The sequence below is a fragment of the Cervus elaphus genome, chromosome 20, assembly GCF_910594005.1.
Source record: "Cervus elaphus chromosome 20, mCerEla1.1, whole genome shotgun sequence".
In the NCBI taxonomy this organism is placed as follows: Eukaryota; Metazoa; Chordata; class Mammalia; order Artiodactyla; family Cervidae; genus Cervus; species Cervus elaphus.
Genome location: NC_057834.1, coordinates 132,114,765 through 132,137,557, shown reverse-complemented (window position 1 = coordinate 132,137,557; position 22,793 = coordinate 132,114,765). Strand labels below are relative to the sequence as shown.

Sequence of the window (22,793 nt, the reverse complement as noted above, 5' to 3'; positions counted from 1 at the left end):
TGTTCAACTCTTTGTGACCCTCTGGACTGTAGCCCACAAGGTTCCTCTGTCTATGAAATTCTCCAGGCAAGAATATGGAAGTGGATAGCCACTTCCTTCTCCCGGGGATCTCGTGACCCAGGGATTGAACCTGGGTCTCCTGCATTGCAGGCAGATCCTTTACTGTCTGAGCCACCTGGTATATGTGGAGTAGGACCTCCATAATCTCTCCCAGATTCCGTTTCAACTTTCAGTACTGGACATAGCAATCTCCATCTCCAGGGATAAACACACAGTAAAATCCCTGGACATAAGAAAAGATTCCAAAGGCTTAAGGGAAGAGAACTCACAGAAGTCAAAGCAAATATCTTTATATGAACTACAACAAAGAACAGGTAAAAAATCTCAGAAGATTTTCAATCATGGCTGTCACAAGATGAAATTCTAGTATTGTATCTCTGAAAGTAGAGGAGGAAATGTGTCAAAGGCCAGATCTGAGATCAATAAAGGCCACAAAGAGATGAAAACACCAGCACACAGAACTAGATTCTGCAGAAATCAAGCAGCAAAGTGGAGATTAATGTTGGGAAATTCTTCCAGAATCCACAGAAAAAGGATGAAGAGATTAAACTAATGAGAGGAATGACAAGTTACATGGAAGAGATGTGGGGGAAAAAATCCGATATGCATATATTAAGAATTCTAGAGAGAGAAGACAAGAGAAATTGAAGGGGAAAAAATAATTTAAGAAGGAAGACAACATTCCAAGCTTAAGAAAGATTTGAGGTTTTAAATGAAACTGTTCACAAAGTGCCGGATCTAAGAAATGAAAAGCGATTTCCATCACAACACATCCTAGTAGCCTTTTCAATTTTAAAAATAGAGAAAAATATGAAAGGTTTTTAAAAGAGAAAAGCATGGATTGCCTACAAGGACAAAGAATTAGATTGGACATCAACTCATCCATAACATTAACTGTGGGAATAAAGTAACCACTGTGGTTTTGAAATAAGTTGGTGACCCATAATTTGATTTATAATCAAGTTGTCATTTATACGATACATCAAAGGAAAGGCATTCTCATACATGCAAGGTGACAGAAAGTACTGCAGTCAGGAGCCTGACTTTTAAAAAATGAACAAAAGTAGGGAAATCAAAAGGCATCAGGGATAAAGACAACTAGCAAACTGTAGTTCAACCCAATTAATTATTGTTAGGAAGGTAACAACACTAAATGCAAATGGAGAAACTTATTCTTGGGAAAGAAGTCCGTAATTAGAATATAATTACTAATAGCATTGATAAAGGATGAATATATCAACAAAAGCTGTGAATTAGAGATGGGTCAGGTATGAATGGAAGGGTGAAGAAGCAAAAGCAAAACGAAACAAACAAAACCCCAGAATGAACAAAACAAGGTGACCGATAGCAGCCCACATGCTTCACTTATAAAACAAGGAAACTTCCCTTTAAAAGAAAAAGACTTTCAAAGAAAATGAGGAAAGATAAATGAGGCAAACATAGATACAAACACAAAAGACAAGATATCACAAATGTGGTAGCAGATACTTTTGCACATATTCTCATTGATATATCAAGTAGAAAAACAAAATGAAGACTGTTGAGTAGTGATCCTCAAGCTTTTCTTTTTCTCGCCTGACAACCTTAGGGACAGGGACACAATTCACTCCCATCATCACCAATGGCTCCTCATCAGTTTTTCTCTACATAAGAGACAATCTGAGGATATTGATATTAATGTATATATGTCCTATACTTCTTTCTATTAATCATGTATCTATCTATCCATCCATCCATGTATCCATCCATCAGTCATCTATGTCCAACTCCATTTCTTTCTATTTCCATTGGTTATTTACATTTCTATCCATCTTTATTTCTATATCCATATTTATCTATAGGCTCCAAATGTATACCTATCTTTCTACCTGTACCTATACTATACTTCTATATTGATGGTTATACTTTTATCTATCATGAGATTTTGAAAGCAATCCCAATTTACCTTCCAAATCCCTACCCTCCAAAATCCCAATTTACCTTCTTGGTTGAGTGTGGGGCATTTCATTTCATTGAAAACCACTAATATATTGGGTTTGAATAATAAAATTGAGTAAGACTGATCTAATGGCTACTACAAAGCTTATTTAATCTTAACAGTAACTCTAAGAGTAGAACGTTCACTTTTTGCACTTTACACGTGAGGAAACTGATGCTCAGAGTGGCCAAGCACTATGACCACAGGTACCAGCCTAGCAAGTGGGAAAGCTGGGAGCAGAGACCAGGCAGTGTGATCAAACCAGTCCATCTTCAAGGAAATCAATCCTGAATATTCACTGGAAGGACTGATGCTGAAGCTGAAGTTCCAGTACTTTGGCCACCTGATGTGAAAAGCCAACTCACTGGAAAAGACCCTGATGCTGGGAAAGATTGGGGGCAGGAGGAGAAGGGGGCAACAGAGGATGAGATGGCTGGTTGGCATCACTAACTAAACAGACATGAATTTGAACAAACTCTGGATGATAGTGAAGGACAGGGAAGCCTGGTGTGCTGCAGCTGATGGGTCTCAAAGAGCTGGACACGACTGAGTGACTGAACAGCAACAAAAGGGTGACCATAGAGCCGTAGCTCACCCTTTCCCTCCATGTGGACTTTCTACATGTCAGAGAACACACATTCTTCTCAGACACTTAGGGAGTTAAAAAGAATGTCTTTGGCTACTGAGATGACCTCATTTAATCCCTAGAGTAGAAATGGTACAGGCTGGCAATAAAAATAGAAATTTAACACAAATGTTTAAATTTAAAAACAATAATGTGCAAGTTCTTGGTGGAAAAGAAGAGATATCCTTAAATAACTCTTGTGCATAAAGAATAAATCATGATCACAGATTATTAGAGAGTAATGATGATGAAAACAGTATATATCAAAATCATGGAGCCAAAACTGTGTTTAAATGTGAATATATATGCTGTAACCTAGACAAAATATTAAAAAACAGAGACATTACTTTGCCAACAAAGATCCATCTAGTCAAGGCTATGGTTTTTCCAGTAGTTATGTATGGATGTGAGAGCTGCACTATAAAGAAAGCTGAGCGCCAGAGTTGATGCTTTTGAACTGTGGTGTTGGAGAAGACTCTTGGGAGTCCCTTGGACTGCAGAGAGATCCAACCAGTCCATCCTAAAGGAGATCAGTTCAGTTCAGTTCAGTCACTCAGTCATGTCCAACTCTTTGCGACCCCATGAACTGCAGCACGCCAGGCCTCCCTGTCCATCACCAACTCCCGGAGTCCACCCAAACCCATGTCCATCGAGTCGGTGATGCCATCCAGCCATCTCATCTTCTGTTGTTCCTTTCTCCTCCCACCCCCAATCCTTCCCAGCATTAGAGTCTTTTCCAATGAGTCAACTCTTGGCATGAGGTGGCCAAAGTATTGGAGCTTCAGCTTCAACATCAGTCCTTCCAATGAACACCCAGGACTGATCTCCTTTAGGATGGACTGGTTGGATCTCTTTGCAGTCCAAGGGACTCCCAAGAGTCTTCTCCAACACCACAGTTCAAAAGCATCAATTCTTTGGTGCTCAGCTTTCTTCACCGTCCAACTCTCACATCCATACATGACAACTGGAAAAACCATAGCCTTGACTAGACGGACCTTTGTTGGCAAAGTAATGTGTCTGCTTTAAAATATGCTATCCAGGTTGGTCATAACTTTCCTTCCAAGGAGTAAGGGTCTTTTAATTTCATGGCTGCAATCACCATCTGCAGTGATTTTGGAGCCCCCCCAAATAATATCTGACACTGTTTCCACTGTTTCCCTGTCTATTTCCCATGAAGTGATGGGACCAGATGCCATGATCTTAGTTTTCTGAATGTTGAGCTTTAAGCCAACTTTTTCACTCTCGTCCTTCACTTTCATCAAGAGGCTTTTTAGTTCCTCTTCACTTTCTGCCACAGAGTGAAAAAATTGGCTTAAAGCTCAACATTCAGAAAACTAAGATCATGGCATCTGGTTCCATCACTTCATGGGAAATAGATGGGTAAACAGTGTCAGACTTTATTTTTGGGGGCTCCAAAATCAATGCAGATGGTGACTGCAGCCGTGAAATTAAGACGCTTGCACCTTGGAAGAAAAGCTATCTCAAACATAGACAGCATATTAAAAAGCAGAGGAATTACTTTGCTAACAAAGGTCCGTCTAGTCAAAGCCATGGTTTTTCCAGTAGTCATGTACGGATGTGAGATTTGGACTATAAAGCAAGCTGAGTGCTGAAGAATTGATGCTTTTGAACTGTGGTGTTGGTGAAGACGCTTGAGAGTCCCTTGGACTGCAAGGAGATCCAACCAGTCCATCCTAAAGGAGATCAGTCCTGGGTGTTCATTGGAAGGACTGATGTTGAAGCTGAAGCTCCAATACTTTGGCCACCTCATGCCAAGAGTTGACTCATTGGAAAAGACTCTGATGCTGGGAAGGATTGGGCATAGGAGGAGAAGAGGACGACGGAGGATGAGATGGCTGGATGGCATCACTGACTCGATGGACATGGGTTTGGGTGGACTCCGGGAGTTGGTGATGGACAGGGAGGCCTGGCGTGCTGTGATTCAGTCCTGAATGTTCATTGGAAGGACTGATGCTGAAGCTGAAACTCCAATACTTTGGCCACCTGATGCAAAGAACTGACTCATTGGAAAAGACCCTGATGCTGGGAAAGATTGAAGGTGGGAGGAGAAGGGGACGACAGAGGATGAGATGGTTGGATAGCATCACCGACTCAATGGACATGAGTTTGAGTAGGCTCCAGGAGTTGGTGATGGACAGGGAAGCCTGCTGCAGTCTAAGGGGTTGTAAAGAGTCAGACACGACTGAACTGAACTGAACTGATATGCTGTAAACATGCTTCTTTATTACCTGGAGAAAATAACAAACAAAACTCTCAATTCAGAGAGTTAGAACAAGAAGAACAAAGTAATCCGAAGAAGAAAAAGGAGAGACTTTATGAAACAGGGGTAAATTAATTAGAAAACAATAAAGTCTACAGAAGAATTGACACGTATTAATAGAAGCAATAAAAAATCAAATGAAGCAAACAAAAGAAAACAAACTAAACACTATAAAACCTCTGGTCCAGTTGAAAAAAAAGGGCAACAATGAATATAGCATTCAGTGTGTGGAGTTTGTTATTATTTTCCAATTAATTATCCTCTGCTTTTGTTTTATAACATCTCCCCTGTTTTTCTTCAGATTATTTTGTTCTTGTGTATAACCACTAACACAAAGGAGACTAAACATTATCATAGGATGTTATGTAAGCTATGGTGTTACATTTAAAATAATTACAAAATGGATTTTTTTTACTAACATAAAATATCAATGTTGATGTTAAGGTAATACACCTGATTAGACCAATAACCATGGGAGAAAAGAAAAGAAAAACCATTGAGAAGAGATAAAATAATGAGACAAATTTATTTGCAGATGATATTGCTTCTTGCCTAGAGGACCCAGGAGAATCGTTTGGCAGTGCTAGTGTAATTATGGAGAGGTCAATGACTTTGCAAGATGAATATACTCCAAATACCAGTCTTTTAATATACCAGCAAAGACCGGTTAGAAAATATAACAGCAGGGGGGCAAGGGGAAGACTCATTTATAGTAGCAACAACAAATATTTCCATGAAATTTCTAGGTATAAAGTTAACAAAAAATGTATACTGCCAAAATGAAAATGATAGCAGCTTTCCAAAGGTTTTTATTTTTTTTTCTTTCAGAAGATAATAAATAGAGAGACATACCATATTCTTGATGGGAAATAGAGTTCCTATTATGAAGATGTAAGTTCTCCTTCAATTAATCTATAAGTTTATTAGAATTCTGATGAAAATTCTGATGCAATATTTCTAAAAGTTATTTGGAGGCAAAATTAAGTAAAAATAGCCAATAAAAATTCAAAACCAAGAATGATAATAGGAACTTACAGTACCAGATGTTTAAAATTATCATAGTGTTAAGCATTATTATAATGTTATACTAATTAAAGATTTTTGATGCTGATAGAAGAATAAACAGACACAGTGGAAATATATAAAAAGTCTAGAAACTTACCTTTAACTTTATAAAAATATATGTAAATCTGACACTTTGAAAATTCCATTAGGGAAACTGATTAAATTTGTAAGAATGTTGGTTAAATATTCCCTATTTCAAATAATAAATTGAAATAAATTCCAGAGGTATTAAAAGAAACAATGAAACTAAAAAAGAAGTAAAAGAAAACACAGAGGAATATTTATTTAGTCATCAGAAAGGTGAAGGAGAAACTTATAAAAGATGGACTGATATTTGATCATTGATAGATTTACATGGTAAATTTAGATTTTCTGACATTAAAACATACCCTGAAGAAAATTAAATGGCAAATGACAAACTGTAAGGGAAGGTTTTTCGTATCATATACTGTAGACAAGAGGTTTATATGCCATGTAATATATATAGCTTATAATAATATGGAACTTTACTAAATAAATACTGAAAAAATAAATGCTAATAGAAAAATCAACAATAACCTACAAGTATATTCACAAATAAAAACCATATGGGCCAATAGTTACCTTATAAAAGGTTAACCTAACTAGTAGTTTAAAAAGGGCAAATTAAAAAATGAGATACCGTTTTACTTTTCAAAATGAGGTTTTCATTTTCTTAATTACCTAGTTTTTGTGAGCATAAAACATGCCTTGGTTGGTGAACAAAGTGACAAGAGTGATATTTAGAGCGATATTTAACAATCTTTATAAAAAGCCTTAAAGATCACACATTTCCTTTAACTTAGCAATTCCAACTCTAGCTATTCTAAGGTAATAGAGATGTATACAAAAATATATGTATACTATATTGAATTACTATTCATGAGTGAAAAATAAGAAACAATCCAAATGTTCAATAATAGAGAATTCATTACATAACTTTTAAATAACTATGATAGACTATTATGCAGCTTTTAAAAATCCTATTATAGAGGAAAATAAAGAGGAATGCTCACAGTGAACATTTTAATAAAAGTATGTATATTGTTATGTTCAATAAAAAATGTAAAAGATTAAGTCAAGTAGAAATAGAGATACACCCATCTTCTCAGAGGTTCTTTCTGGGTGGTTTTATTTTAATCCTTTATGCAATTATCCTGCCTCCATAAGTTTTCCACAATGAAAATGCAACCTGTTTATAATTAGAAAAACAGGTTGGGTCTCAGTGTCAACCCACAGGGGAATGCTACACCACTTGGGGAGACATATAGACACAGCCTGGGGTGAAGGTAGCCTCTGAAGTTCCTTTTTTTTTTTTTTTTTTTAATTTTAATTAGAGGCTAATTACTTTACAATATTGTGGTGGTTTTTGCCATACATTCATATGAATCAGCCATGGGTGGACATGTGTTCCCCATCCTGACCCTCCCTCCCACCTCCTTCCCCATCCCACCCCTCAGGGTCATCCCAGTGCACCAGCCCTGAGCACCATGTTTCATGCATGGAACCTGGACTGGCGATCTGTTTCACAATTGATAATATACATGTTTCAATGCTATTCCCTCAGATCATCCCACCCTCGCCTTCTCCCACAGAGTCCAAAAGACTGTTCTTTACATCTGTGTCTCTTTTGCTGTCTCGCATATAGGGTCATCGTTACCATCTTTCTAAATTTCATATATAAGCGTTAATAATATCCTGTATTGGTGTTTTTCTTTCTGACTTACTTCGCTCTGTATAATGGGCTCCGGTTTCACCCGCCTCATTAGAACTGATTCAAATGCATTCTTTTTAATGGCTGAGTAACCGAAGCGCCTTTCTACGCGGGGATATTAGCAGCCGGCAGCGCCCGGAGCGCGACAGACACTAGGGGTGGTTCCCGCTGTGGCCCCGCCCCGCCCCGCCCCCAGGGCCTCCTCCCGCCCCGCCCCCAGGGCCTCCTCCCCGTTCCCCGGCACGTCCCCGCCCCACCCTCACCGCCGCCCAGCCCCGGGTACCTGTGTGGGATCCCGAGAGGGAGCTGAGGAGCCTGGAGTGCTGGTTGTGGCCGTCATGCACCTCCACCACGTCGTTGAGGGCCGTGTGGAAGAAGGCAAACTGTCCAAACACCACTGTGGAACAGAGAGAGACATGAGGTGGAGACCTCGGGGGGAAGGCGGGGCGGCCGTGCTCAGAGCTGGGAAATCCCTGGTGGGCTGGGGGGCCCGGACCAGGGGCAGGGCCGCCTCAGTGGAGCTTGTTGGTTCATAGGGGCTAACTGCCTGCTGAGCCTGTCCCCTGGCTGATTAGACTCCGGGCACAGGAACCCGGGGAGATGGGAAATGCCCAACCAGAACCCTCCCACAGGGGTCAAGAGGACATGGTGGACTGCACCCATCAGCCAGGCTAAAGCCTAGTCCTTTCTCAGGTTCAGCAGCAGCTCCAGTAGGACACGGAAGCGCTCTCCGTAACGCCCCCGTATTCCATGTGCATCTCAGGACCCTTCATTTCTCCTTCAAAGATCTAGCCTCTGAGGGCATCCCCTGGCTATCAGATCCCCCCCAGTTAAGAGGAAAGAGTAGCAGCCTTCTCCGAGGAAGGAGCAACTGTCACAGGTTGGGCAAACCTCTCTACCTCATTTCTCTCTGGCAGATCCAAGGGAAGAGGCAAAGTGACTTTCCTTAAGCTCCTACTGGGTGCCGGGTACCATGCTTGCAATGCATACGATCTTCTTGAACCTGGACTCTTCCAGATACCCGATTTTAAGCAAAGAAACTGAAGCTCAGAGGTTAAGCAAGTTCTGCTCATGGGAGGGGGCTGAAAAGCTGGTGGACCGTGGACTTGAGGAGCCTCTTTTCAGGTAAGACCTAAGGACCCTGTCATTTGATGGCTACTACGGGGTCTTTCCTCAACTGTCGAATCTTTGCCAGTCACTGCTGGGGGGGCTGGAGTTGCTGACACTGTGGGGCCATGGGGGGTACAGCTCCATTTCAGACCATGGTACATTCTGCTTATCTCCCAGTTGGCCAGGTGTATCTGAGAGCAAGTACCAGGGTGATTCCTTCTCTATTTTGGCTCAAGCCTTGAGCATGTAGGAAGTCAGGTGTGTGTGCACGTGTGTGTTGCATGTTGGAGCAGGGAGGGACTTGGGCCCTAGAGTTGACTTCCTGGGGGGAAAAAAGGCATTTGCAATGATGAGTATAGCAGTGAGTGGTGTTAGAGACTCTGAGCTCTCAACTCACGGGCACAGGAGCAAGAGGGAAAGCCTCTTTCAGCATCCTGAAAATGGACACTGAGCCAGGGGTGATGGCAGAAGTATTTCCAAGCTCTCTCCTATGGAGGTGAACAGGATGGGCAAGGTTCATTCACATACTGTGCATTCTAGTGGGAAGAGGCAGTCAAAAATGAAAAAAACAACACTTACCCAAATAGATAAACAAGATAATTTCAGATAGCGTTGAATTTTAGAGGAAATGGGGAAAAATGATAGAACAAGGCGAGCCACTTTAGATAGGGGATCAAAGAAGAACTCGGGCTGGGACCAAATATTTCAGACCCAAGATAAAAATCTGCACTTCATCCCTGGGCTCAGCATCACCAACAAAGAGAAGATGCTCAGGACAGGTCATGACCCTGCCTAGAACCAGCTCTTCACGTACAGGTTTCATCTCAGGGAGACTGCTCAGCCTGGGGCTGGGTGCCTACAAGGGCATGAGCTCTTTATTCCTGGAGAAATTCAAGTATACTCTGCATGCCCACCTGTCAAGGACTAGGCACTGGGTGGCAGATGGGATTGGAGAACCTTCCAGTACTTTCCTAACTCCGATTCTACAGGTCACAAGCTCCTGCCACACTAGTGTGTTGGGGAGCGGGTGTGCACACACACAAATGTGCAGGTGCTGGCGTGGAGCTGGTGGTGCCAGATGGGGGGAGCTGTGAGTAGATGAGGCTGGGAGTTTACAGAGGGCAGAAAACACGTCTCTCTCAGCTCTGCAGCTCTGGTTCCCAGCAGAGCGTGAGGTCCCTAGGAGGTATTAAATTAGTCTTTAGTGAATGATCAGCCTTGCCCCGTGCTTACTCCATCCTGTCTCTTGGGAGTAAGCAGCCAGTTCTCTGCGGGCTGCCCTGTCTCTCTTGTAGATGGTCAGGACATACAGATGCCCTTTACCCTACCAATGCCAACCCTGTTTAGAAACAGTTGTTCCTTTTCCAACAAGCAGATTCAGGGAGAAAGCAGTCCAGCTAGTCACTGATTGCCCAGGTACAACCAACTTGTGCCCCTCAAGAATTTCCTGAATCCTCCAGGGCTGTTGGACTCCTAACTAGCCCACTGCCACCAGGTGACAAGCCTGGCTTCTTTCTGCCTGGGTCTCTTGGAATCTGGAGGCTCCTCTACCTTCCCAGGGCACTGACCCGCTCCTCCTTTTTTTTTTTTTTTTTGCTTGCTCATCCTACCAGTTGCTGCCAGACCAGCTTCCTAGGATAATGTGGCATCCAGTTTCCTCCCCTGTGCTTTCAAGCCCAGCTCCATCCCACTCCTTCGTTTCTTTCTGCCCCTCTGCCACTCTCTCCTGGGTTTCCAGGCAGCCTGGGTCTGCAGCATCTCTATTCATACCCAGGCTGTGCTAGGGAGGCCTGGGTGTACCCCCCTTCCCTCTGTCTTGGCTGGTTCCTCTCTAACCACCCCATCCCTTGGTTCCAGTGGGTCTCACTAGCCCCTTCAGACGGCTCCGTTCATTTCCCAATAGGAGCCATGCAGTTGAGAGTGGGATTGGGAGGCAATTGGGAAGCGCTTGAGAATTGGAAGCAGTTGGAAAACAAAAACAAATGCACAAAACAAATCCATACCATAATCCTTGGGCACGGTGACAAAATAGAGGCAGATCTGTCCACTGGTGTAGTTCTGAGGGTAGTTGGGGGACAAGACCACTCCATCTGAACCCACATACTGTCCCCCACAGGGGGCTGAAAGAGAAATCAGGCAGAGGCCAGGTGACCTTGGGGGGATCTCCCCAGCTGTCCCCACTCTGTTCTGCTCACTCCCAGCCTGAGCTTATGGCCTGGTGGGGATGCTCTGTGGTCCACAGCCCTAATGTGGAGGGAGTTCTGGGAACATTGCCTGGTCCTGCCCAAGGACATCCATCTCTGGCCTGGCACATGGTCTGAAACCCACCCTGATGCTGTCAAGGGCCCTCCTGTGTGCCTGCCAGTCCTTGCCCTCTAACCAGTGATGCTGGTGATGGTCCTTGGAGGCCCAGCCTTGGGAGCTCTTTAGGAACCTCTGGTGCTACCAGTGGGACCCCAAGGGGCAGTCTGTTGCCCCTCGGTTGATGTCTGGGCCTGGGCAGTCAGTGTCTGCGTGGCTAAGGAGTAGAGGATTCCCCGAAATAGCCACCTGGGGACAGACAGCTCGTGTGACCCAGCCATGGTGCCCACTCCCACACGGGGTGGACCGCAAAGCCAGCCCTTCTCACCTGGGCAAGGGGCCTCCTTACTTTTTCAATTTAAGTGGCTGCCATGCTCCCATCATTCTGGCAGTCCATCTGCTCCCTCTCCTCAGGATCCCATGGTTAACCCAGATGCCTGTGGAATTAGCTCACCCCACTGGCCTTAGTTCTACCCATCTGAACTTGCAGGGGTTTTCCCTAGGATGGGGAACAATCTCAGGGTCATATTTAAACTCCCTTCCCCTGGTGTCTCAGACAGTAAATAATCTGCCTGCAATGCAGAAGAGCCGGGTTCCATCCCTGGGTTGGGAAGATCCCCCAAGGGAAGGAAATGGCAATGCAGTCTAGTATTCTTGCCTGGGAAATCCTCTGGATAGAGGAGCCTGGCAGGCTACAGTCCATGGGGTTGCAAAGACTTGGACACGACTGAGTGACTAAGCACAGCACAGCAGGAGGACACTGTGTGATCTGAGAGAGACGACACAGTGACAGGGACTGGTACCCCTGGTGAGTTTCCAGCCTTGTTATTCATGGTGAACCAAGGAGCCCTCCTATGAGCACCATGTCCCGCCTGCCCCTTCCGCTAGCCTCCAGCCCCTTCCGCCTCTCTTGTGCGTCCTCACTGCCTCTGTCCCAGCCCCACGTTCCTCCACCTGTGCACTCTGGCCGGGGATGGTTCCACGCTGGCTTCCCATCAGGCCCCAGGATGCAGCTCAGGGTTGAGGAGCCCTCCACCTCATAGCCCCCGTGGCAGTAGTAGGTGATGGAGGAGCCCAGCTTCAGGTCGGACCCCACTCTCGTGCCGTTCTTGATGGAACCGGGATCGAAACACGACTCCCGGGGGTTTTCTGGAAAAAAGAAAAATAAACACACACACACACAGAGCTAGCTCATCAGTGGCCTAATTCCAGGGCACAGCACCTGTGGGGAGACCCTAACATTGATTAGCCACAGAGGATATGGGGATTGGGGGCTGACAGGTCTACTCAGGTATGGAAATAAATTTGGTTAAAAACTGGGACTGGAGAGTGAAATAATGCCATTTGCAGCAACACGTATAGACCTAGAGATGATCATACTAAGTAAAGTAATTCAGACAAAGATAAATACCACACATATCACTTAGATGTCAAATCTAAAAAGTGATGCAAATACACTTATTTACAAAACAGACCCACAGACTTTGAAAACAAATTTATGGTTACCAAAGGGGAGGAGTTATGGGGGAGGGATAAATTAGGAGTTTGGGATTAACAGATACCACCACTACAAATAAAACAAGAAAATGGCAACCCACTCCGGTATTCTTGTCTGGAGAATCTCCATGGACATAGGAGCCTGGCGGGCTGCAGTCCATGGGGTCGCCAAGAGTCGGAAATGACTGAGCGATGAAGCACACTGTGGCACAGGGCACTCTACTCAATATTCTGTACTAACCCACAGGGGAAAAGACTGAAAAGAATGGGTATACAGATATGCATAACTATCAGTTTGCTGTTCATCTGAAACCAAGACATACTGTAAAATCAACAGTGTGTGCATGCATAGTTGCTTTAGTCATGTATGACTCATTGCAACCCTCTGGACTGTAGCCCACCAGGCTCCTCTGTCCATGGGATTCTCCAGGCAAGAATACTGGAGTGGGTTGCCATGCCCTCCTCCAGGGGATCTTCCTGACCCAGGGATCAAACCCACGTCTCTTATGTCTCCTCCATTGGCAGGTGGGTTCTTTACCATTAGCACCACCTGGGAAGCCCATAAATCAACTATATTCCAGTATACAATAAAAATTAAATTAAAAATTAAAAAAAAAGAAAGTAGGGCTAGAAGTCATTTTGAAGAGTGAACTCTCCCTTCTTCTCTCCACTTTCTTGCCCTGACCCTCCAAGGAGGGAGTTCTGCCGCACTTTCGAGGCCCTCTCTCACCCCTGACTCACTCCTCTCAGGGGAGGCACACACTGCTCTGACTGACGGGAACTGACACGCCGTGCTTCACATCTTGGTTGTGACCAGGTCATGATGGTGAAGGTCAGTACTTGGGCATAGTCCATCCCTTTGCTCAGCTTTGAGCCTTCACCCTCAGCATGGAGGCTCCTGGTTTCTAGAAGCTTGCATTTGTGCCCTGATGATGGGATGGCCCTGCTCATTGTCTCTGCCTAGAGCTTAGGGTGGGGCAGTTCCAGATACACTGCTAAGTTTAAACTCAAGTGGGATCCAGAAAATGGCCCCTTGCCTAACAGAGGACCCCTCAGTGGTTTCCTCATGTGCCCTGTGTTGTATCACCTTGAGCCCCACATCAAATCTGTCCTTCCCCAAAGCTTAGTGTCTCTGGCCAGAATGCAACTGACTACTGGGTGACTCATTTATGAATTGCAGAGATACAGGGAAATGTCACCAGGTCTTATACTTCATCTTTTCTGTTATAAATTCAGAGTGGGTCAAATATTATTTGAAGTTCAGAAAACTCAAGTAACTTGGAACCAAGTTCACATAACTCATATGAGGCAGAAAAAGCTGTGGCACCCAATATTCATTCCTCCCACCTGATGCTTTTAAGTAATGGAACCCAGGGTTTATCCAGAGTATCAAGGCTATAGTATCAAGCTAAGATCTATTCCTTCCAGCCTCTCAGGCAGCTAGATCTGGTCAAAGAGTAGTAAACACAGTCAGGTCAGATCACTGCCTCCTGAATCACTCAGAGTAAAAGCCCAAATCCTTGCAAGTCTCCGAGGTCCTGCACATCCTGCCCCAGTCGTGCTTCTGTGACCTTGATTCCTGTTGTCCCTTCGCTAACTTTGCTCCAATCACATTGGTCTCTTCCATCCTCGTGCCTCCCCTGTCACTTCTCGCAGGATTTAGCTCGATACCTCCTTCTCAGTGACACTTCTCTGACCAAATCTTATTGTTCTTTTTCATTTAAAAAAGTTAAAAAATTTTTTGGCTGCGCCACATGACATAAAGGCTTGAACCCGCATCCCTTGCATTGGAACCACAGAGTCTTAACCACTGGACTGCCAAGGAAGTCCTCTGGCCGGGTCTTTAAAATTGTGATATTCCTCTCCCCAGCACTCCCTGTCACCCTTCTCTGCTTTATTCTCTGCACTGAGGTCAGTACTATCTCATACACCGTATAGTTACCTAATTTCTTTCTGTCTCCCTCCACTAGAATGTAGGTTCCAGGAAGGCAGTTTTCCAGTTTTGTTCACTGCTGTAGTCTAGTGCCTGGGATATGATAGGCACTCAATAAATATTTCCTAAGTGGGTCAGGAAGATTCCCTGGAGTAGCAAGTGGTAACCCACTCCAGTATTCTTGCCTGGAAAGTCCCATGGATAGAGAAGCTTGGCAGGCTACAGTCCATGGGGTCGCAAAGAGTCGGACAAGACTGAATCGAATTTGCGCACATGTAGTCCAGTGCCTGGCATATGATAGGCACTCAATAAATATTTCTTAAGTGGAGAAAACTCTTGAGAGTCCCTTGGACAGAAAGGAGATCAAATCAGTCAATCCTAAAGGAAATCAACCCTGAAAATTCATTGGAGGACTGATGCTAAGCTGAAGCTCCAATCCTTTGGCCACCTGATATGAACAGTTGATTTTTTGGAAAAGACCCTGATGCTGTGAAAGACTGAGGGCAGGAGGAGAAGGGGGTGACAGAGGATGGGATGGTTGGATGGCATCACTGACTCAGTAGACATGAGTTTGAGCAACTCTGGGAGATAGTGAAGGACAGGGAAGCCTGGAGTTCTGGAGTCCATGGGGTCGCAAAGAGCTGAACACGACTCAGCGACTGAACAACAAAGTGGATACATGTGGGACTTCCGGAAAGACTGCTGAAGGGAAGGCGACTCAGCTGAGAGAGTATTCATCGTCCCTTCCTTCTTTCTTCCCTTCCTCCTTCCCACAGTTTGGAACTCAGATGTGGTGGATGGACCTCTGGTCGCCACCTTGGATCCTGAGATAACCTTGAGGATGGGAGCCATGTAGCCATGATACAGCAGAAAGATACAAGGAGCCTAGATGGAGACACTTCAACAGCTTTGGATGAAAATCTTCAGATTTCTTTCACAGAAGAATAGACTTCTACCTCATATAAACAACTGTGCTTCTGGGTAACTGCTACACTGGCATACCCAGCTGGATGTGACTGCCCAGAACATTACTCTATGTCAGAGAGTGGGTAACCGCCACACTGGCATACCCAGCTGGATGTGACTGCCCAGAACATTACTCTATGTCAGAGAGTCCTTTTCTCCCTTCTATGTGTGGCAAACTCCTATACTTTTCAATGCCATGCTCTCCTGAGCAAATGTCCTGAATGTTGCCTTCTTTCTGGCAGAATTTCATTTTTCTTTTCTTGACTATCTTGGTAGGTAGGGTAAGTGCATTTCTTTCCAGTGGGTTCTGAACTCCTAAAGGACAGGGATCCATCATCTATTCTTCTCATAACCCTGGCAACTAGCACAGAACTTGGCACTAGGGCTGACTCTATTTGGCACATAATAGAGGCTTAATAAATGGATGCTGAGCTGATTGGCTGAACACCTCTAGACTTAGAAAATCAACAACCACATCAATGAGCCAACTACAGACTCTATTCTTCCACTGCTCACATGTCAGAGCAAGAAGAGCTCATCATTCCAAGCACTGTCACGTTAATAATGACGACAAGGCTAATGATAGTGATGACAGCCGCTTACACAGGAATATCGTTTCACGATTTTCAGAGCACTTTCCAATCTGTTATCTTGCTTGAACCTCACAGTACCCTCTGCAGTAGGGAGGGTCAGGTATGCTTCTGTTCTGGTTACAGATGAGGAATGTGGTGATCAGAGAGGCTAAATGAGTTTTCCAAGCCATTCAACTATTAAGAGGTAGAGTTAATACCAAAATCAGGTCTTTCAGGCTGCCAGACCAGAGCTCAGCTGTGAATGATAAAACTAAATAACGAAAACATCATGATGATAATAACAAATAAGCCCCAAGCCCTCCAAAATGAGAAAATTAAAAGAACCAGATTCTTTTTGTCTTAATAGATAAGGCCTGTTTCCAAACGCAGTAACAGCAAAATATTGAAAATGACAACTCAAACAGTAAGGAACTGGTTTAACAAAGCTGGATTTGAGCCACCCACTGAAATATAAGCAACCTTTGGAAAGAATAGCAATCGCTTCTTGGCCTTTTGGCTAAGATCAAGTAGAAAGAATAGCAAAAGTCTTCAAATACTGATATGGAAAGGCGCCCAAGATCTATTGTTGGGCAAAACCCCAAACAAAGCTCAAAAAAGAAAAGCCAATCCATATTACAGATTATATACAGTGTGATCCCCATTCATATAAACAGGGATCTGCGAACTGCAGTCCACTGACTCGCTACTGCCCGTTTTTGTAAATAAACACAGTCACACCCATTTGGAACCCATTGGAACACAGCCACACTCATTTATTTACATATTGTCTATGACGGTTTTAGCGTTATAACAGCAGAACTGATAGTAGCAGAGACCATCTGGCCTGCTAAAACTAAAATATTTACTCTCTGGTCCTTTACAGAAAAGTTTGCTGACCTCTGGTATAGAATTTATATTACTTTATATATAAATACACACACACACATATATACACAATGTCTGGAATGAGATAACAAGCCATTTATCCTGGTACTTTAGGGGATGGCAGTGTTCTTGCCTGGAGGATCCTGGGGACGGGGGAGCCTGGTGGGCTGCCGTCTGTGGGGTCGCACAGAGTCGGACACGACTGAAGCGACTTAGCAGCAGCAGCAGCAGTATTGGGAGATGTTAAGTTTTTAGAGCATATCTTAAATGCTTCTGTATTAGTTGAATTTTTCTAATAAACGTGTTACTTTCTTATATATTTATTTTTGTAGCGCATCTTACTCTTATTGTTTTAATTCATTTTCCTTTCCACCATAAAACTATACATCAATGTGCTCCTCTATTAGTCATAAAATGCCATTAAGGACACATAATCCAGACAGAATCTCTGAAAGACATAATTAATTTTAATGATTATTCCAAATAAGATTCTAAAAGAGAGCATACATTATTTTATTTTCCAGAAATATGACACTGCTGGATCAAAAGGTTAGAAGGATAACATATTGTACATATGATGCCTCTCCTTTCTGACCTGGAAAAGGTATAGAAATATTCAACATGTTAAAGACATCAATATTAGTTACTGATGATATGATAGTAGGTTATCAATGAGCTCTGATTTCAAAATCAGTAATTTCTGTCTTCTCTTTTAAATATTCTATTTGTCCTGCTATCCAGTGTTATAATAGTTATAAGGAATACTTCTGTATTCATTGTTATTTGAAAAATGTTTATACTTAGAAAAATCTGAAGAAAAACATGTGTTAAGTTAAAAGTAAGCATAAATGAAGAGGTCTTTAATTTAGAAAGACCAGGGCAGAGCTGAGTAGGGGGAGCAAAAGTGGAAATCTGGTAGGAAGTCCTCTGCTTACAGTGTTACTCTTAAGGGCTTGAAAGAGAAAATAGGTACTTTTTAGTACTTTTTGGAAAAGTTGACTCACCCTGGCATTTCCTGAGTTATTTCAGGTTCTCTAACACTTGCTTTGAACTCTTCTTCCCTGTGTCTGAAACTCTCTCCACTCCGGCTCTTACACAGGGGGCTTCTCAACCTTTAGGTCTCTTTTTGGGTTTCATCTGCTTGGTGAGGCCTTCACCATTCTGAAGTGGGCTCCCCATTTCTCTTTCTTACGGTAGTTTGTTCTCCCTTCCCTTCTTAGGTTTCTCTCTTCTTATTCGTCTCCTTATTTATTGTCTGTTTCCTCACCTTCATGTTCCCCTCAAGTTGGGACTGTGACCCTTTTGCCCACTGCTGTGTCCTCTGCATACAGTGCAGGGCATATCATGAAGTAGGAGTTTAATAAGCATTTGTTGAGTGAATGAACGGTTTCTAGACACGTGCATGGATGCCCTAGCCTGTCCTGGCCCAAGAGGAAACCACCACACCTGCTGGAAGATGAGAATAAAGGTCCCTCCCAACCACCTGACTGGTTTTTCTGGTCTGGAAAAAGACACTAAACCTCCCTGGGACTTGTTTTTCAAAACTGTGTTCAAAAGACAGGATTCACCTCATTCCCTCTGCATCTTTCTCGCAGACGGTAAAACTACCCAGGAGGCTGCATTCAGATGAGAAGTGCGCCAGAGTGTGGGGTAATAGAGACCCACAGCTGACATGACTGCGTTCAGAATCATCTCTTAGAAGGGCTGCGCAGAGATGACTGAGACAGCACAGGCACCTTCCAGGAGCAACTGAACAGAGACACCTGCCCTCCCACCCCACCCACCCACCTTCGCCTTATACAGGTGGACCTCCAACATTCCATTGTAGTAGAAATGCCTGTGAGCTTAGGACGTGAACTCCACGGAGGCCTGGACTTTGTTTTGTTCCTTGCTCTGTTCTCAGCCTCTGTAGCAGTGTCTAGCACATAGTAGGTGCTCACAAAATGTTACTCAGTGAGAAAATGAATCAAAATGCCTGATCGTCCCTTGCCCGTTATGCAAAAGCCTAATCCTATGACACCACTCAGGAGACCTCTGACTTAAACTTGTCAATCTGATGGTTCTTTTGGGATTGGGAGTTGGGATACAAACTGTGAAGTGATTCAAAGCCAAGAGGGAGGAAGCCCTGCTTTCCTAGGAGAATGGAGAAGCAAAGAAAACTAACCTACAAAGAAAGGTGAATGTAGCAAATACTCAGAAAGGAGCAGGGATCAGGCCACGTGGTTCTGGAGATGGAGGAGGACCATCCTCGCATTCAACCTCTGATTCTCCCACCTTGACTGTAATCCCCTTGGGACATCACGCTTCCTGCCCTTGGGGCTCTTATATTCTAAAAATGCATTCCATTTTGATGCTAAGTGAGAGTGAGTTTTTATCATCTATATTGTTAAAATACAGAATGCTCTTTAGCTTAAATCAGTTTGGCTGTTAGTTTTCTTTTTATAATAAAGTCTTTCTGTCTCAAGTTGGTTTAAGTGTTTCTGTTTTTCACCTTTTTGTAATAAACTACTCCTTTTTCTTCCTAATAGTTTCTTCATAGGAACTAAATGATCCCTCACTAAGATGGGACAAAATTGTTTTTGCTTTTCCCTTAGGAATTTGGCAGGAGATAAGGAAAGACTCCTGGTCTGTTCACCCTGGGTCAAAGGAGGGGTTGACTTGGGTCAGAGAGTGGTTTTCACTGGGCTAAGCCCAGCTGAGTCTGGCAACCTCTCTTGAGGTGGATCCTCACACCTCCCAAAGCAGAACCGTTGAAACCACAGCTCCATGGAGATCCAGATCCTCAGCATTAGTGGAGTCCTGGATCTCTCTAAAAGACAGGATTCTGCCTTTGGACAGAAGATGGCTTCTAGATGGATGCGGCCAACTATTCTTTTCCTAAGAATCCACACCTGCCTCAATGTGCAAGTCCTCCATGGGCTACCAACTCAACCTAGGGTGTTCTATGGACTCGCAGAGTGTAGAGTATCTAAATTCTTTGCCAAGGACTGGAGAAGTATACAGGACACATGCATGCACAAATAACACATACTCATATATTTTAAATATATGTCCCATTCTACCAGGCTAGTTCAATGAACAAAGGTTCTATCTTCCAAATAAAGGCAGAACAAATGAAATATCTATCACGCAGGAGGAGAAAGGCAATGGGATGGAAGAGCAAAGATCAAAGTATGTGGCAACTGCTATCGAGCCCGCTGCTGGGGGCTGTGCCTATTGACCAGTCCTTACAACTACCTCTTCATAGAGTACTACTGTCCCTCTCTGACAGACAAGGAAGTGATTCTCAGAGAAGTTAGGTAACTTGTTTAAGGCCATATAGGTGATAAGTGATGGTCATCTCCCTTATATAGATATTGAACATGAGGGAATATCATCAAGTTCTTGGAATCCGGTAGCAGAGTGGACCCATTCATTCCAAGAACCCAGGGATATGGAGAAGGAGACCATGGGATCTCCCTGGGTTCTACCAAATGGGCTACCTGACCAGAGGCCTGGGACATAGTAAAGAGGTGATCCAAATTTGGAGGTGTGTAATCTCCAAAGGAGATTAGAAGGAAAGGAAAGAAGGAAAGAAGGAAGGTCCAGGTCTCACCAGGTACCTCCCACCCCAAGTAGACACATTCATGTGGCACTTGCACCGTGGATCCTCATAAGGTGGTAGAAGGTGCATGGTGGGCTGTGTCTCCCCCCTTGCCCCTCCCCAGTGATTGGCCTCCTTTGGCTGCTTGGCAGACTCTGGTGGCAGTTTGGAAGGCCCTATTCCCTGGAGCTTTGTTTTGTATCTGAGGACCCTTCGATATGGTCTTAGGCCAACAGCTGGACAGGGAGTGAGGACCTAGAAGTGTGGCTCTAGCGCACGGATTTGTAGAGAAGACCTGGGGGAGAGGAGACCATGGCCAGGTTGCCATGACAAGGGGACCAGGGAGGAAGCTGAGGGAGTTTCTACCCTGGGGCCACTGTACCCAGGGATGATGAAATGCAGTCATCTTATAAGAAGGTTGAAAATGGTGACATGTGGGGTAAAATTTTAGAATCCCTGCCACATAGAAGACTCAGGTGGGACAAGCTAGATGTCGCTCTGATTGTTGCTAAGGCCTGGCTGGGGTGGCTCCAAGTGCCACATTTGTGTGACTTCTAGCTGTGCTCAGCCACTTGGCAGGGAATTTAATAAAAAGCGCAGTTGTGCAAGGTTTATGCAACTAAAGGATCAGGGAGCAGGAAAATTGCGGGTACCGATGAAAGTGTAATTAAAGAGACGAATAATAACAAGTGAGGATGATGACATGGCAGTGGGGATGGTGGTGGGCGGAGCAATGGGGGTCCTGGCTGAACCTAAGACATGTCTTCTGTTAGCATTCCACAACTTGTGACTGTGTTTGTTCTGACATCAGCATGTGGAGACTGAGTGTAGGAGGCTTATCGAACGGTGGTTATTGAGAGGAAGAGAGGGTGGCAAAGAATCCAGGCCAGTCCCACGAGGAGAGATGACCACAGGCAAAACTTTCTCTAATTTGTGCCCCAAGTGTCTTCGAGAATTGTATCTGACACATAGCAGGCGATCGAGAGTTACAAGGATTTCGGGGAGTCAATGGATATGAACTGCTCAGGACACTGCTGGCCGTTGGCAGACTACTAAATTAACCACTATTATGATTAGGATTATTTGTGAGCTCGTGTGAACTATTCCCAGGAGTTGCCACAAATATTTAATTAAGCGACACTTTAAAAGGTTGCTGAGGTCCCACATTAAGCAAGTGGGGGACGTGAGCCAGGAACTTTTTAATTTTAGCTGGTACTGTGACCCCATTTGTACACACAGGCTGATGAGTTTGGCAGAACTTGGGTTACAGTAGCAATAACAAAATCCATCATCTCCAGAGTATCTACAGAGTACTTAGTCCATCCTGGGCACTATCCTCCTACATTTCATTTATATGTATAAAATATCTTTTAATTTAACCTTCTGCAACATAGCTATTATGATCACCATTTTATAGCTGGAGAAATGGGTTCCAAGAGATAATATCTAACCAAGTTCACAAATCAAGCAAAAGATTGAGCTAGGATCTGGATAATGGGGCCCGGGATCATTAGAGAAAAAGAAAAGGTCAAAAAGAGAATAACGGAGTAGGAGAAAGTGAAGTGCTTGAGAACCTGGAATACTTCTCCTGCTGCTGCTACGATTGGAATATTACAGAATGTTTGCAAGGTGCCAGGCCCCAGATCTGGGCTTTCATGCCTGGATTCATCAAGTACATTTCTGTGCTGTAGGAATTATTCTACCATCATTTTGTAGATGCAGAAATAGAGTTTTGGAGAGGCATTACACGCTATTGACTTGGGGGATTTTGCAGAAACAAACACCTGTGGCTGGTGATTTGCTATGTAAATGTTGGGAAGGATTGAGGGCAGGAGGAGAATGGGGTGACAAAGGATGAGATGGTTGGATGGCATCATCGATTCAGTGGACATGAGTTTGAGCAAACTCTGGGAGATAGTGAAGGACAGGCAAGATTGGCGTGCTGCAGTTCATGGGGTCGCAAACGGTTGGAAATGACTGAGCAACAGAAGAACAACAACAATAACAAGTGAATACTGAAATACTCCAGTCAATAACACTTGGGTAACAAAAGACACATTAATATGTCTCTGGTCAATAAGTTCTTAGGGAGTAAACATGAGCCCTGTACCCAGTTGATCTGATGTCAATGCTCTTGCCTGGGCAGGGACCAAGGCCTGTGTCAGTAAGCAGATTTTTATGTGAACACAGCCATGCCCATTCCTG

At 44.0% G+C, this 22,793-nt stretch overlaps 1 protein-coding gene across 2 annotated transcripts in view; it reads right to left on the bottom strand.

Moving 5' to 3' along the window:
• Positions 1-22,793, bottom strand: part of CSMD2 (CUB and Sushi multiple domains 2) — a 684,323-nt gene that overhangs the window by 118,214 nt on the left and 543,316 nt on the right. For both annotated transcript variants that reach the window (XM_043878199.1, XM_043878200.1), the window contains exons 30-32: positions 12,107-12,301; positions 10,855-10,971; positions 8,025-8,138 (exon numbers count right to left, since the gene is read on the bottom strand). In XM_043878199.1, coding sequence (XP_043734134.1) covers positions 8,025-8,138; positions 10,855-10,971; positions 12,107-12,301 — 426 coding nt within the window. The remainder of the gene's footprint in view (positions 1-8,024; positions 8,139-10,854; positions 10,972-12,106; positions 12,302-22,793) is intronic.